We start from the raw sequence: 18,133 nt of genomic DNA, 5'->3' as shown, positions 1-18,133 counted from the left end.
TATTTTCTATTTAATAATATTACAATCTGAGACTATAGCTTAACTTGTTTTGGTTTTTAAACACTGCGACTCATTTTACTGTCTAGCATATAGCCTATCCTTAGAATATTCCACGTGTGCTTGAGATGAATGTGTATTTACTTGCTGTTGGATGGAATGTTCTATAAACATTAGAAAGTTGGTGACAGGGTTGTTCGAATCTTCAATAACCTGATTTTGTCTACTTATTCTATCAATTATCAAGAGCAGGATATTGAAATGTTTAACTCTCGTTGTTGAAATGTCTATTGTTCTTTTAAACATTCTAGGTTGTTTTTGCTTTATGTATTTTAGGCTCTGTTTTTAGGTGTGTAAACATTTACTTTTGAGAGGCATACTGATAGCAACAGATAGAAGGAGAGAACCTTCATCCACTGGTTCACACCTCAAATTCCTACAATGTTTTGGCAGGGCCAGGGCTGAAGCTGACAGCCAGGTCTCCCACGTGGGTGAACAGAACCCAACCACTTGAGCCATCAATACTAGCCATCAGGGTCCACATCAGCAGAAAACTGGAGTCAGGAACCAGAGATGGACATTGAACTAAGTCACTCCAGTATGGGACACAAGCATCCCAATTGGTGCCCCAAATGCTAGGCTAAACACCCATGCCTACACATCAAAGTTGTTTAATGTACTTTTGATGTAGTAACCATTTTCTTTATAAAATGTCACTTTTTTCTCCACTAGTATTATTGTATGGTAATCTATTTTGTCTCATATGCATATACACACTCTAACTTTCTTATTATGGGCATGAGATTATACTTCTTCCATTCTTTTACATCAGACTGTTTGCATCTTTGTATCTAAATGTTTTCCCTTACAAACACCATATATTGGTGTCTTGCATTTCTTCTTCTTCAGTCAATTAAATCTTTGTTTTTTAATTTGCTTGTATCATTAGCTTCCCAGGGCTACCATAACAAAGTGCCAAAAATATCATGGTGTCAAACAACAGAAATTTGTTCCCATCCATGGCTCCAGAATGTAGAAATCCAAAATTGGGGTTTTGGTTTCTACTGGAGGCTCTGAGGAAGAATCTACTCTATGCTTCCCTCCTAGCTTCTAGTGCCATCTGGCAATCCTTGGTCACTCTAATTTCTATCTTTTTCCTCAACGCGTCTGTCTATGTCTCCAAATTTCCCTTTTCTTGTTAAGGATGCTGTCATATCTACAAAGATCCTATATCCATATAAGGCCTATTATTCCTGGTTAATCCATGGACTACAATGTACAATTTCAATCGTTGCACTTGATTCCTTATTAATACTAACCTAATTCCAGGAAAGCATAACAATAATGCTGTATTTGCTCATGGCTCCATTGTTCCATTTCTTCGATTGCTTATAGCTCCATTTCCTCCCCCTCCTTTTTGCTATTATTATTATATACATATGCATTGGCTTTCAAAAGTTTTTTTTCCACAAAAATAAACTTATCTTTTAATTTCCACAAATTTTTGAAGTATCCCAACATAAGTATGTCTTCCCACGTATTAAAATAAATAGCCTCAAAGACTTCATTAAAAACCTAATTTTTCATGCTTGCTTCGGTTGCACATTCACTAAAATTGGGAAAATGCAGAAAAATTAGTATGGCACTTGTGGAAGAAAACAAAACACCTGATATTTCTTCTAAAGCAAATTTGCTAGCAACAAATTCTCCCTTTCTTTACCTGGAAATGTGTTTGTTTTGCTTTTATAATTGAAGGGTAGTTTGGTATATAGACAGTATTTCCTTTGCACATTATATATATATACTGTTCAACTGTCTTTTGGCCCTCATTGTTTCTGATCAGATATCAGCCATGACTTATTTTGTTTTTATCCCGTACTTTTCATGAATCGATTTTCTGTAACAATCTTCAAGGATTTCTTTTCTCCTTTGTCTTCCAGTAATTTGGCTGTGATAGATCTAAGGGTAGATCTCTTTGTTGCCAGTTCTTTTTTTTTTTTTTTTTTTTTTTTCCTTCCTGGATTTGTATATATTTTCCATCAAATTTTTCAACCACTGTATTTCTAAATATTTTTCTGCTCTTTTTTCTCTTCCTCCATCTGGAACTCTTATTAACAACATGGTCACATTTCATAGGTCTTTTAGATTCTAGTAATTATTCTTCAATCGTACTTACCCTCTGTCCTTCAGATAAGATAATTTCCATTGATCTATTTTCAAGGTCCCTGATCCTTTCTTCTGCCATCTCAATTCTAGAGGTAGTGTGAAGAGTAAGTCCATGTGGTGAACTCTGCACTCCCATTTTTACATTTCAGCTACAGAAATTCTGTTTAATCCTTTTCAGAGTTTCTCTGCCCTTACTTATTTGTTGAGCTATTGCTTTAGATTTGCCTCACTTTATGAAACATAGCTTTCTTTCTTTCTTTGAAAGCGATTATAATAGTTGTTTTGATGTCTGTTTCTGCTGAATACAATACCTGGGGCCCTTAGGATCAGTTTCTACTGACTGCCTCCCTTCCCCAAGGATAGGTCATACAACGCTTGTTTTTTTGCATATCACTTACTTTTTTGAAAAACATTCATTTGGGTGATATTTTGTAACAATGTATTATCCCCAGGCAGCCACCACCACCATCATCACTACGTCAGGTTTCTTTCCTTGAATCTACGGAGATCTTATTTTTTGTTTGCTTTTAATTCTTAGTTTTACTTTCAGTGTGGCATGCTACAGTCATATCTGTGTAGTTTGTGGTCAGCCAGTAATTTAGTCAGATTGTGCTCAAACACAGCTCTTACGACTTCTAACCTCTGATGATCTGTTTATGGTTTGGGTAGCAAATTTTATTTATTTATTTGAGAAACATAAGTGGTTTTCTTATTAGAATCAAAACCAGAGAACTTTCTAGCACAAATAGAGTGTTGCTGCTCAGTTTCTTGAAGAGGAAGACAATACTTGAAAATTGTTATTTCTGAGAAGAAGCAAAAAAGTTGCCAGTCTGCAAACAAACATAACAGGTGATTTCAATGAAAGATAAAATATATTTTAATAAAACATAGTTTCAAGTATTATTCCACATAACAAGGCAAACCTAATATGGGAGGAAAGGGCTTGTGGAAGGAAAGGCCCCACTTCCTAGCACATTTTAAATTCAGGATGTTTTCATGTCTACTTCAACTTTTATTTGCCACTGGGTCTCTTGGGTTTTCCCTGTAAATGCCTGCAATTGCTCAGTCAGGCAAGCATACAGGAGAACTTATTTAGCTCTTCTATAGCTCTCTTATTTCTCTCCATTAAATTTAAAGTTCACCACTTATCCCAACAGGGATTGCAACCTCAGATAGAAGCTATGGATTTTCCCATCCATTTCTAATCAAGTTTGTTACGTTTATTGACCTTGCTTCTGAGTATGAGATTTCATACTGCAATTCCCATCGGTCAGCACCTGCTGACCACAGTTGGTTTCCACTGCCAATTCCTCCCTGGTAAAACCACTGCTCTGACTGGTCTACATGGTTTTAATGTTCTTGCAACTTGCATAAACTTTTCACAAGGTTTTTGTGACTGCAGGCTTTACTTTTCCTAGAGAATTTACTAACTTTACTTTTCCCTGAGTATTTACTTTAAAAAACTTGAAATCATAAATTCTTTCTTTGCCCACTCTCCCAACCTCTTACCAGTTTACAAGGAAGAATGTCTACCCGTAAGGACCTGGAAACCATCACTGAAATGTACTAAGTAATGGAATATATGTAAAGAATGGACTAAATGTCTTACGGAGGTAGAGTCCCTACTCACCAGTCTGTGTACATGGTTTGGGGTGGTGGGTGGGGAGGGGAGGGAAGGGAGAGCCCAACTTCCATAAGTCTCTATTAGCAAATAAAAAAGGCCTAATCATGCTGATGAACTTCCATTCTAACATCCTCCAGTACTTTTACATCAGGTTACTTTCACCCCAGTGCTTAAAAACTCTCCCACCTTTAATTTCAGCAGAGTTAAGAAGTTCTAGACTATTCAGTCTCTCTCCCATATTGGAATGATCTATCTCTCTTATTGGAACAGTCTTGAATAAATTCTGCTTTCCTTGTTTAACTCTACCCAGTGTAAGTTGTCCTTAATGTAGCCATTCTGAGGATATGACAATGTCCATGGGAAATGCTGCAGATTCCCACTGTTCCTACCTGAAGTTCTTCCGTGTTTTCATGAATAATTGTTACTAATTTATTGTTTGTCTTTGGATGATTTTCAGACACTGGAATGGTAATTTTGGGCAATTTGCCTGGTGTTATATTTGTTTATTGGGAAAAGAATTTACTGAACTTCTCATTTTGCTACACTTCCCAATATTTTCACAAGTATGAAATTCAATATCAGTACTAGGAAGGGTCCACAGGCCATTTATACTTTTGAAGATTACTCCATGCAGTCTTTTTTTGAACATTGACCATTTTCCCATAGCATTACTAATATTTCATTATATCTGACCAGATACATCTTCCTTTGTTTACCCTGTTTCTTTCTTATTTCTTTTCATATTTTTTGATGAAACATTTCTACTGGCATAGAGTGACACTTTGCTTTCTTTTCTCTAAAGATGTTTGTCACTTTTTGGAAAAGTAGATGAATTCTACTCATTGATTCTCTCTTATCTATAGGAATATTTCCACTTCTGAAGGAAACAGTTATAAAATTGCCAAAATATGACCTATTCTTCCTAATTTTCACCCACTAGAATGGGTGTATTGAATCACCAAATTCCTGTCTTCTATCCTCCTAGTCTTCCAAGTAGAGAAGTGATATACATCAATAATTATATTTTTAAGGCCCTTTTTCCCTTTATAAGTCCATTCTCTGCCTACATGTTTCTCAGTTCGCATTTATGAAGGCAGATGTCACACATGAGACAGTGATGGATAAACCCACCACAGAATTTCTTTGCAAATCTTGAGGTTTTTGTCATTTAAACACAGTGATTTATTCACATGCCAGCATTTAGTCTTCCTGAGTATTTATCTCTCTCATCTAATAAATATATCTGACTGCATAAAAGTTTTCCTGACTTATTTTCCTGAAGTTATTTCTCATACATTCACTAATATATGTGTTTTACAAATGCATTTCTTAACACTCACACTATTCTGTCATTTCTTTGTGCACAGATAATGTATGTATATGAAAAAGCATACATTCATTATTATACAGTGAGCATTGGATTTAATTAGTGGTAGAGTTAGGCTAAAATGGATTCCTATTTTGTATGATGATGAAATTAACACCAAAGATTTTAAGAAGTATATTGACATAACATTAATAAAAGAAGCAAATATTAGGTAATGTTTATTTGTTACTTTTTTATGTGCCAAGAAGTCTTCTAAGGATTTTAGTTTCATAAGTTATTTAGTGTTCAATTTAACACTATGAGGAAGACACTATCATTATCACTATTTTAAAAGTAAGAGTATCAGGCAAAAGGAATTAAGAAAGTCTCAAGTTTACATGTGATATAAACTAACTAATTTGCAGTGACCTACCATACTTAGCCTGAGTTAGATGCTATTTTAAGAGCTTCATATGTTTACCAAATATCAATATTATATTTAATAAAATCACATAAATCCAATGACTATGATTTTTCTCATTCTCAAATTGAGATGAGAAAATTAAAGCATACAGATGTTAAAATACTTGTTAAGATCCATATAGCTAGCACATTACCAAATGAAATTGAAGCCCCATCCTATGATTCTGATGAAGGTGCGAATCCTGGTGACTTGACACAAAAGTCCACACTTTACCACTGCTTTCTGCTGCCTTGCAGACAAACTGTACATGAATATTTGGTAGAATTATTGCCATGTGGGATTAGAGGAATCATCAAAATCACCATCTATTTGGCATCTACTGAAAAATCCTCTCTAAAATATTCTCAAGAAGTTGTTCTATAGACTGAAAAATTCCACTACTAAAGAACATATTAACCCAAGTCACAACTTAGTCTCTTTTGTAATAATATTATTAGAAAGTACTTTTATCCATTGTGATGAAATTTGGATTCTTACAGGTGCAGCTAAATTCTTTTTAGTACTCTGAAGTTACAAGATATAAGTTTAATTTCTCTTTCACATTATACTTGTTTAAACACACAAAATAAAGCTTCTGCATTATTTTCTGTAGTTTTCAGTTTCCTTACTTATTGCACATATGACACAGCTATGAGTTCCCTTCTCATTCTAGTCTCTCTTTCTCCCACCCCAGCTTTTTAAAAATTGTGTTTATTTGAAAGATAGACAGAGAAGGAGAGAAAAAGAGACAGAATGATCCTCTATCTGTTGATTGACACCTCAGATGCCTGCAATACCTGGGGCTGGGGCAGGCAAAAGCCAGGAGCCAGAAACTCCATTGGATCTCCATGCTGATGGCAGGGACTGAAGCACTTGAGCCATGACCTACTGCCCCCTAGGTTTATTATCAGGAAGGTGGATTGGAAGCAGAGTAGCCAGGACTTGTTGCAGGCTCTCTGATATGGGATGTGTGTGTCCCAATTGGTGGCTTACCCCTCTGTACCCATAGTCTCTCCTTAAAAAAATTATTTATTTTTTATTTCTTGGAAAGACAGAGATAGGTGGATAGAGAGATTCCATTTACTGATTCACTCCTCAGATGCCCACAACAGCCTGGGTTGACAAGGTGGAAGCTAGGAGGCAGAAATTCAAGTCTCCCATATGGGTGACGGGGACCCAAATACTTAAGCCATCACCTACTGCCTTCCCAGGATACATGTTAGCAGGAGGCTAGACTTAGAAGTGAAGCTTGTCTCTGCTATGGCCTGGGAAAGCAGTAGAAGATGGCCCAAGGCCTTGGGGCCCTGCTCTCATGTGGGAAACCAAAAAGACGCTCCTGACTCCTAGCTTTGGCCCAGAACCTGCTGTTGTGGCCATCTGGGGAGTGAACCAGTAGAAGGAAGACTCTCTTTCTCTCTCTCTCTCTCTCTCTCTCTCTCTCTCTGCCTCTTTCTCTGTAATCCTGCCTTTCAAATAAATAAATAAATCTTAAAAAAAAAAAAAAGGCGAAGCTGGGACTTGAACCTAGGAACTCCAAAGTGGAATGTGGACTTCCCAAGCTGCATCTTAATCATTGTACCAAACAACTGCCCCCAACATCTCCTTTTTTTTGAAGGATTTACTTACTTATTTGAAAGGCAGAGTTACAGAGAGGCAGAAGCAGAGAGAGAGAGAGCTCAGAGAGAGGTTTTCCATCAGCTCGTTCACTCCCCAGTTGGCCACAGTGGCCGGAGCTGCACCGATCCGAAGCCAGGAGCCAGGAGCTTCTTCCAGGTTTCCCACGTGGGTGCAGGGGCCCAAGGACTTGGGCCATCTTCTACTGCTTTCTCAGGCCATAGCAGAGAGCTGGATCAGAAGTGGAGAAGCTGGGTTGCCAGCACTGCAGGTAGTGGCTTTACCCACGACGCCGCAGCGCCAGCCTCTGTAGATATTTCCTTTTAATACAAATAACTTTATAAATGTTCTTCCTAAAACGTAAAACACAACACACAGTATTTTGTTTATGTTCTGAATATTATAGAAGGCTAAAATATTCCATTTATTTAATGAAAGTAGTACTGTGTAATGGTTGCAAGGGTGATACTGAAACAAGCTCTCCAGTTTTGGTTTCTACTCCTAAAACAAATAACCATATTAATATGGGCAAATTTGCTCAACTAATATTTGCATCTGCTTTTTGAGTTGGTATGAGGATTACATGTGCTCATAGATTTAAATATTTAGAAAACTATCTAATGTGTAAGTCTTAGACCAGAAATTATAGGTAACATTATTTTAAAATTCAATCACTTATTGGAAATCTTCTCTGTATAGACATCGTAAAGAGAGAGAAGTGTGCATTTCCAAGGCACTTCTACTTACAATTCTAGAATTTTACATTTCTTGTAAAGTGACCTGTGATTCCATTTGAATTTGGAAAATCATGAATCATGTCACGCTGTGGACTTGTAATTAGATAATAGTAATGGAAAATCCCTGAACCTTTTTCATGGCTGTGACTGTGAAAAGCTATCTCTTTGATCCTATACTATCCACTAGGTTATCCTGTTACATCCTGCAAATTCCTGATTGAGTCTTCACGGTAGTGGTTTTCTACTGAAGCTCCATGTCACATGCGCACATGAGAAGTTTCTCATCACCAAGTCATTGACGAAATGTGAAGTGGAACAGAATCACAGTTGAGCCTGCAATAGCCCAATACAGAGCTCCCTTTGGGGAATTATTTTCAGTTAGGAATTAACCTGACAACACCCACACCCAGAGCATTTCTTAATTTTGTTAAGAGGGTCACGATGGGAGATTTTTCTTAGAAGCCTTGTTTACATACGAATGTCTTATCAATTTATATGGCATTTCCTGCTTGGTAATCCTAAGTCTATTATATAAAAACGAGGAAATGAGCTGAGTTGGGTACAATTGTTCTTAGAGAACCTGTGCTGATGTTTAGTCATTACTGTGTTCTTCCATAAGGACCCTCAGAAACCTTTTAAAGAATCACTTATATCATCTAATAAGGGATTAATAATAATGTATTTTTTGTACTTTAAGATATATTTCTGCTTCATTTTGAAAGTTGAGACTTCATTTTCCTGTCATCCAGCTGTGTCCACCATTAACCACCAAGATAGATAATGATGGCTTAGAAATAGCATTTACAAATTCTCTGAGTTTTGAGATTTAATTTTGCTTGGTTTCAACACTTGAAGCATTTAAAGATATCCCTGAAAATCACCTCATTTCATTTAGTTTCCATTATTCTTCCCTGATGCTTTTCTAGGCCTCTCCAATCTGAAAATCACTCTCGTTAGAAGATGGAAATCAAATCTGTTGTTAACACCACTGGTCTCAAATGGATAACTTTCTCTGTGTTTTTGACAAGAATTTATATGACTTTGGTACTTTTAAAATATATTTTACATTTCTATTACCTCGGTTCTTTCTGATGTCAGTCTTTGAGTCCATTCTGTTAGGTCTAACACATTTATATATTTGCCCAAAGAAAGGCTCTTTTTTTGTACATTTAACCATTTCATCTACAAATGTATGTTGAGTGCCAGCTAGTTGCTAGGCACTGTTCTAGGTACTTCGGATCCACTGGTGAATGAAACAGACCTATTGCTAGCCTACTAGGCTAGTGTCTGATGTCAATCCTCCACTTTATTGTACATCAGTATGATTTTCTTTAACATGCCAAGTTTTAATTTGTGAACATCATCTAGCCCTTTTGAGATGTCTCTTCATTTAGAGTCTTGGGATATTAGAGAATAATTATCAAATTTTCCCTCTGAATCTTACTGAAATTACTCCACAATCCATGTTGATACTTTAGTATTTTTCCTAGCATTTCTTTCACTTAACATTTCCATGGTTTTGTAAAACTGAAGAGCAATATGAAACCAAGAAACTTTGCCATCATTGGTGCTGCGTTAGGTATGAAGCTTTAGATGTTTTCCTTTCCATTTTTTTTCATTATTCCATTATGATCATGCATGGATTTTTTCATGGATTTATAAATCAGATATTGCAGCCACTCGCTTGAAGTTTATTAGCGATATACTCAAAGATATGTGATCTATTCAAAGATATAGAGATATGTGTTGAGATTTCTTTCTTCTGCATGTGATCATTCTTTGTATTATTAATTTTTTCTGCATTTTAGAAGTAACCCTGCACTAGTCTATGCCATTCTAATTTTATGGACTTGGAGCATGCTGCAGTTTCCACTTGACCTGGCAGGTAGGTGTCTTTGTCTTGACGTTCCTGTAAAGGAACAGAAAATTACAACTCTTGATTACAGAATGTTCTGTTGCTAAATAGGTGATTGAAAGGATTATCATTTTGATTCACCAGTGTTCCAGCTTAGCTTAGAGAAAAATTACATAGAAATTTAGGAGTGCCATGTGTAGGTCTATTCTAGTGTATGATGAGCTGAAGATAGTTGAGTGGATTATCACACAACTTTATATTCACATCAAACAGATGTTCCAACACTTACAATTGTAAATCCTTCTGAAACTAGAAATTTTATCTATACCTCAGGTTTCACTCCATGAAATGGAAATGATCATCACAGTAGTGGGCTTGAAGGTTCTTGTGATGACTGAAGATGTAAAGTGCTTAGCAGGTAGCCGGCGTTGATATTTTTAAGGGGTCATTTTCATTCCTCTGTCAAACTCATGTATTAGAACTTCAGTAAGAGTAAGAATAGTTTCAGAGTCAAAAGTGGAAAACTAAAATTTTCCTCAGTGATGGCAATTGGAATTTGTTTTTAATTTAATAATGTCATAAATCCCCAGGATTTTCCAAGAAGTAAGCTGTTTTCCATTTCTTACTAATTGTAATCTAGAACTGCATTGTGCACTAGCTACATGTGACTCTGTAAATTTCAATTAATTAAAGCTAAATCAAATAAAAGCTCCATTACTCACTCACACTAGCCACATGTCAAGTGCTCAACTATCACATATGGCTGCCATATTGGACAACAGAGATACAGGAAATTTTTACAGCATGGAAAGCTTCTTGAAACCTTGGAATTTTGATTTGGGAATTCTCCTGGATGCCATTTTACTCTGAAGAAATTATAGAATGCCCTAATGACATGTTCCTTCATCTGGCTTATTTTTTATGACACCCTATTTGATGGCCTCAGAATTAGAATTAATCCTTTGGACAAGGATATTTAGCTTTGCAGTGCTTTGATAAGCTCTGAGATCTGATCCCATCCTTGACTTCATCATATGGTTTTTGAAGCAAAATTGTCACCAGAATAGAAGGAAACAGATGTTTGCTAATCACACACACACACACACACACACACACACATTTTTTTCATAGTATGCCTTAAAGGGTACACTGTATTCATTGTTCAGATAGAATCTACGGAATATTGGGTGCCATCACTCTAGATATCAAGCAATACCCTCAGGAGGTCCTTTGGCAAACATTTCCTGACCCTAACTTCATAGGAAAGAATATTACTGATCTTATGTCATTTTTTTTCTTTTGTTATTTATTCTGCCCATTCTCACCCTCCCATATCTTGTGGTTTATAGCCTTGCTAAGAAAATTTTTATTTAAGAAAGAAATTTTGTACACTTTCAGGGGGTGATAATGTTATACAGCTGTTTGAAAAACAAAGACCAAATGTTACCCTCTGACTAAATCACTATTGTATTTTCCAACAAACAGTACATTATGAACATTCATATCAAAGCAGCTTCATAATATTTTCAGACTTCAATAGATGAAGGCATTCTTTGTTTTGAAACTCTAAATGGACAGCTTCATTATTATAAAAGGATTATTTTCTGACCTCGACCCTGAATTAAATTTACATTTTAGAAATTAAAACAAAAAGTTTCATCTGTTGATTGGACGTCCTTTTGTTCAATGAGAAAAATCAGTAATTATATCCAGTCTTTCTTGTAAACCGTGAAACAAAAGCAGTAAGGAGTTAAGACAAATACAAATAACAAAGCATTTATATGGGCTTGTTCCCGCACTAAAAAAATATATTTGACATGAATAAAGTTTGAATTTGAATATAAGACTTGAATTTCCACAGAAAAATTACACATCCAAGAGTTCTTCAAAAAGGTTGTGGCAATGTGTATTATGAAAAAATTATTCAAGGATATCATTTTGGGGGCACTAACATAAACTCATCTTTTAATTCCATTTTCCATGAACTTTTTGTAGTCCCCTGTATACCTGTGAGTCAACTAGGCTATAGGTAGATTTTAAAGGGTAGATCTAGAATGATCTGGGCTACATCTAGTTTGGTCCATCTCCCAAAGTTAATAGTCAAAACAAGTCATTCATTATTCCAAGCAAAAGACAGAATGAGAAACTAGAGAAGGGACACACATGTTGTTCTCCTTGAAACAAAATGCACCACTAAGTATTTAGGCTTCTCAGTCCTCACAGATATCATTGTTATCACAGTTTTCAAAAGAGGAAAACTGAGGCCCAGAATGGTTAAGGAATTTGGCCAGCTAGAAAATGAGGTTGCCAGACTCCCTGATTTGAGGCAGTGAGTACTGCCTCCCTACACTGTGGACTGCAAGAACGCACATAGCACCTTCCTTTATCCTCTCTAATTTACTCAACTGTACTGTCCCCACAGTGAGAGCTAGCAGATAATCTGAAATATATTACATGGATAGAATGAAATTACAGAATCATTTTCAGTCATTTACTAGGGTCAACCCAGTTTAACTTCTACCCCCATTTCATTTTGTCTCGGATTTCTGTGTGACAGAGAGAGAGGTTAACCGGTCTGTCTTGCATTTTCAGTGCAGAATGTCGTGTGCTCCTCCACTGTGCTAGCCCGGGGATTCCCTAGCCTGTTCTTCTGCCAGTACAGTGCGGACCTGTGGAACATTGGAATCAGCGTCTTCATCCAAGATGGTCCCTTCCTCATTCTGCGCCTCATCCTGATGACCTGCTTCAATGTGACCAACCAGATGCTGGTATTCTTTGCTGCGAAGAATTTCCTCGTGGTGGTGCTGCATCTCTACCGCTTGGTGGTGCTGGCTTTGGGAGCACGTGCTTCCTTGCAAAGGCATTCAAAAAGCTCCAAAGGAGAGCCTGTGTGCCAAGGTCGGCACTCTGAGAGTGGGCCCTCCCTGGAGGTCTGGCAGGGAGAGGCTAAGGAGGACCTGGCTATTGCTTTGCAAGCCTCACCTGCCGCCTCCGATTCCCACTCCACACCCTAGTAATTTACTGACAGCACTACAGCAACTGGGACATGTGGCTTTCTGGTTTCTTAGAGGCAGACTCTCCCTCTGTTTTTTCCCTCCCTTCTTTGGCATATAATGATTCTCAAAGGAACAACATAAAAAGGCGATGTTCAATCAAAGCTGAGAAATTTTCTTTCTTCAACTGGAAGGCGCTTTGATTAGTGACTTTTACTACAACTTTGTGTGAGATGGTATCAGATGTTATAGTTGTTGAACAACTAAAATGATTTGCTTGTAGTGAACTGTTTGAAAAGCCATGGACAAGGTTATAGTGATATGCCCTGGAAAGATTTAGTGCAGACAACTGTCACAGCTGTGACCTGAAAATGCAGACGCTTTGAACTTTGGCTCCATTGTCAGACTATCTATTCTGATCTTTTCTGCAATGTGCTCTGACATCAAAAATGTACATTTAGTGAATGCAGAACAAATGAAGGGAAAAGTGCCTTTAACATTACCTCATTGTGGGCTGTGAGCAGTGACAAATCTCTGCCCAGCTTCCATACCAGATAAAGTCCCATTCATCCCCGGGAAGGCCTTCCCAGGAAAATCTTTTTTCTGGGTTGATGTGGTTTTCTGGCATGGCGCATATGCTCTTCTAGGAACTTTCTTGCTTTTGGCTTGGGTGCTATAAAGTTCACAGCAAGCCATTTCAATTACGTATCCATTGGTGGAAAGACAGCAAATACTGGTAAAAAGCAAGCAAAGACGTGATTTGCAGAGTTCGTCGGTGTTTTTCTGAATTCCATTTTACCATTTCCTGTACTACCAAGTTGAATCTTATGAGCCGATGCTGAGAAGTTCAGAAGCAGCGTATAAAGGGGCTTGGGGCCCTGTCAACGTTACCATGGTTTCTGGTGTTTGCCAGCAGCAACAACCATAATTGCAGCTCCTCTCACCTGCCACCACTGGAGATGGCCTTTGGTCTCAGGGAATATGACCACGGATGACCGCAACCACCCCGCCTACAGCCAACAGCCGTCCTATTGTGGCAATCAAGGCAATCCGCTTCATCTCCCTGCACGATGACTTCAGTTCCCAGCACTGGGAGAGCCATGTATTTCCATTACACACCTCCATCCTTTTCCGATGGAAGTGATTGAGAAACTTTTAAAGTGATTTTTGCTTTGAAAGGTATTGTGTAAAACTTCACATGGATGTATAGCAATAATTATGGGAGACAAACAAGTCTAAAACTTCTTTTAGGCTTCAAAGCACACGTAATTCTTCCTCTGTTAGTATGCTCAGATCATTTACGGTAGAGTATGCCCTTAATTGTGTGTAACCTAATGACAACCAATTGGGACAATTTTATCTATATATCTGTGTGACATGATATTCATTCAAAACTTTCAATAAAACGTTTTATATACAAATTCTGTTTCCTATGCAGTACAACGCATATTTTATAGTTATTTTCTTTTCTTCCTTGTGGTTCTAGGTTTAACGATACGATAATTGTAAAATTACACATGAAAGAATACATTAATACTTTTCCATAATAATTTTATGCAAGTCAAGATCAGTGAATTATATTTATATGAAGTAAAGAACTTGACAACTTTTAAGGGCATGCTATTTAAAATGCTTAGCAATTGAAAGCAAAAATAATAACTGCTATTTATAAAAAGCCTTTAGCAGAATCTGTTTTTATGCTGACTGTTTCATGTTGAATATTTTCTCCCACAACATGTATGTGCCGCTTATTATTGCAGATTTGCTCATGGCATACTTGTCATGTTTTAATTTTTTTCTTCCAGCAAAACAAACACAAGCCTCTAAAAATAGATCAAGTATAAAGTAATACGGCTGTTACAAAGATATTTTTAAATGCTTTCAAATCTGAGACTTGGCTTGGCTTCGTGAATGAGTTTCTCGTGTTTAAATAAAGTATTTTGTAATTAGCACTCCTGCTAAAGGCCTGGGAAATAGAAAGCCTGTCCAAAGTCTAGTTTTATTTAGAGTGCCAGGAAGTCAAAGAGCACTCAGGACTGACTGTCTTGGCAATTAATGGCAGCAAAAATAGACACACATTCTGCAGAGTTTTCCAGGAAAATCTGCTAAGTGAAGCATTTGTTAACCTAACTGCCAGTACTCCCACTCCCATAGACTGGCTGTTTTTATAGTACAAAAAAAAAATCCATATTAGTTTACTTTATTTACAAAAAAGCCGTAAGTTCAGATTATATCCCTAAAGGAAACTTAAAAATTTATTCAATTAAATGTATGCTTTTATTGTAGACTGCTGAACATTGTAATGTTTTAAAACATCCAAATGTTTGCTTTAAAGTGGCTAGAACATCAGTTACTTTCCATATGGTGACATCCTGGGATTGTTTGCCTTCCATTTGTACTAAGATGACTGACTCACGTCATCTGTATGATGCGATGCAGACCGTACCTCTCTGCCACACTACAGGCCAATCCCCGACGGCTGCTGGAAGTGACTCATTTGTGGTCATAGGTGCTGTTGCTAATATTGATACTGTTATTATTTAATTTCTTTATTGAAGGCTAAATGTCCTTCCTAAAAACACATTCTTTTTGTAAGAAAACACAGTGTACATGTTATAATAATACTGTGCCGAAATCATCTCATGACCATTTACTGGATGAATTACAGACAACAAGATTAGAAAACTCACCTTTTACTTGATTATTGTGTCAATTTTTATTTAAGCTTGAAGTGATGACAAAAAAAATTTTTTTGACTTGGTCAATAACATTTTTTCTAATCTGTTGATATGGCAAAGAATAGCAGGATTCACTGTTGTGATATTAATTAATAACTCATTGTGTAATAGAAACTTTCAGAATCTCTGGGAAGACATGTGTTGTATTTGCACAAACTGCAGCATTTCCACCAAGCCTCAGAGGTGAACACTGACTCTTACCATCGTTGGCATTTGATCTTGATGACTCTTAACCTACTCTGCTCTTAAAAGAGAGAAAGAATTGCAAAATCCAGGACTCTTCATCTTAACTCTACTCTGAGAGAGATGTTGAAATATACTGCAGAGTTTCAGAGATGCAAGTGAAAAAATAGCGTTGAATTACAAGAAACAAAGACTGGCATTTTTTTCTAATGTCAGACTTTGCTTTTTACTTAGTAGACATTCTGATCGGCTCTCAGAAATATCTGATTGGGAGCTGAACTAGGCAGCTGGAGGATGTTTACAGCTTTGAGGCTTCAAATAACTTTCTGTATGAAGGGAGTAACTTTAAACAATGTTTAAATACTTAACTGCTACAGCCTTATATTTATGGGTATATATCTTCTGAATCTTTTTTTTACTAGAATACAGTATAAGAATATTTTCTCTGAAGTCTTTATACTATACTATTTTACTATGAATGACCTTTGTATTTTATTATATGCATTAAATAGTGTGTGCACAACTTTATCTTAATGTCTGTTTTTTGCCAGCATTTCATGCCTTTGTTCTCTTCTGTAATTCATTTCCTTCATGGTTTTTAAGCTCTGGTTTAAGAAATATAACTGATTTATCTAGAATATGATTAAAGTGGCATTTCAAACTAGTGAGGAAAAGCTGACCAATTTTGTAAATGATGTTGGCAAATTTTGCAATTCATCTGGAAAAAATAAAGTTAGATTTTTATCTTATGCAATATATAGAAATAAGTTCCAGATGAATTAAAGATCTACATGTAAAATGAAAACTATAAATATTCAAAGAAAATATGGAATGTGTCTTTTGCATGGGGAGGATGGGAAAAATCATCAGGAGTAAGACATGAAACCCAGAAGCCAAAAAATAAGTGATTGACAGATAAATAGTCTAACATTCCTCAATGGGAAAACATATAATGAATACGTTGTTATTGTTTTATTTTCTGGAAAAAAGGAGCCAGCGCCATCATATGAGATAAAGGAGAGGTATAGATATTGGAAAGAAGGAGCTAAAATTATCATTTATTTGTAAGAGATAGAGTCTTGAACACTCAAGAAGAGCATATTGAAAACTAAGAAAACTATTTAAAATATCCTGAAATATATGAGAATTAATAGCTTTTCTGTATACAAATATCACTTATAATGATTTTTAAGGAAGAGATTGCCTTACAATATGAACTAAAAACACAAAATACATAGAAATAAATGTGTATTAGATCTATGTGAAGAAATCTTTCAGATGATATTGAGTGTCATAGTGAATAATTTAACACAGAAATATATATTCTATTGAATAGTCAAAAGTGTTGACATTTTCAAAAGTGTGAATTTCCCCCAAATTCATCTATAAATTTAATAAAACTTCATAATGGTTTAAATAATAGTTAAATTTTTATTAACAATGCAAAACTAATTCAAAAGATTTCATGATAATATCAACAAAAGAATAACTGGAGAATATGAAAAGGAAACAGAAAGAAAAGGTTTTCAATATATTTAAATATTAGTTACAATCACCAAAATAATCTGATTCTGGCATATGGGTAGGAAGGTTAAAACCTTTTTTTTTTTTTTTTTTTTTTTGGACAGGCAGAGTTAGACAGAGAGAGAGAGACAGAGAGAAAGGTCTTCCTTTCTGTTGGTTCACCCCCAAAATGGCCGCTGCGAAACCAGGAGCCAGGTGCTTCCTCTTGGTCTCCCATGCGGGTGCAGGGCGCTAGCACTTGGGCCATCCTCCACTGCCCTTCCAGGTCACAGCAGAGAGCTGGTCTGGAAGAGGAGCAACCGGGACAGAACCCGGCACCCCAAATGGGACTAGAAAGCAGGGTGCCAGCGCTGCAGGCAGAGGATTAACCAAGTGAGCCGCGGCACCAGCCAGGTTAAAACATTTTAAAGAATGAGGTTAGTAAATAGACTGAACTGCATATGGGATTCTGATTTATGATAAATCATATTGTAGGGGTAGAATATTATAAATGAGTTAGTTTTGGGAAAATAATAAATTTGATCCCTGCCTCAATCTTTTACATCCAAAACACTTTTCCAGATGGTTCAAATAATTAAGTATTTAAAATAAAATATAAACTTAAGAACTCTGCTTTTATAACTGCAGTGTTAAGAATGCTTTTTGAGCAAGACACAAAACCAAAAAGCATTGAAGATTCATAAATTTTGGCATAGTAAAAATATCATGTCAATTCAAAAGTTAAGCAAACTGGGTAAATACGTCTGCACCAAATATAACAAAGCATCGGTTTTCTTAATATACAAATAGTTTTTTAAATATGAAAAAGAGCAAAACACATAAATGTTTGATTCACTACAAACAGAATTAAAAATGCAAATAAACCACAATGAAATATCATTTTTTTAAAGGCAGACTAAACTACAAGGTAACCATTTTTCACTTATTGGGTTG

At 36.3% G+C, this 18,133-nt stretch overlaps 1 protein-coding gene across 2 annotated transcripts in view; it reads left to right on the top strand.

Annotated features, from left to right (window-relative positions):
* TMEM26 (transmembrane protein 26) overlaps positions 1-16,204 on the top strand; it is a 54,133-nt gene extending 37,929 nt beyond the window's left edge. The window contains exons 5-7 of one of the 2 annotated variants that reach the window (XR_016221616.1): positions 9,716-9,792; positions 10,096-10,180; positions 12,355-12,487. Coding sequence is in view for 1 of the 2 variants with exons in the window: in XM_002718471.6 (XP_002718517.1) it covers positions 9,716-9,792; positions 12,355-12,776 (499 nt within the window). In the remaining variant the exon portion in view is untranslated. Of the gene's footprint in view, positions 1-9,715; positions 9,793-10,095; positions 10,181-12,354 lie in introns of both variants that reach the window. The other variant, XM_002718471.6, reaches the window with a different exon arrangement.
* The last annotated feature ends 1,929 nt before the right edge of the window (positions 16,205-18,133 follow it).

Source organism: Oryctolagus cuniculus, chromosome 15 (genome assembly GCF_051225735.1).
Source record: "Oryctolagus cuniculus isolate XC-2025 breed Fujian yellow rabbit chromosome 15, ASM5122573v1, whole genome shotgun sequence".
Lineage (NCBI taxonomy): Eukaryota > Metazoa > Chordata > Mammalia > Lagomorpha > Leporidae > Oryctolagus > Oryctolagus cuniculus.
This window is presented reverse-complemented; position numbering and strand designations above follow the sequence as displayed.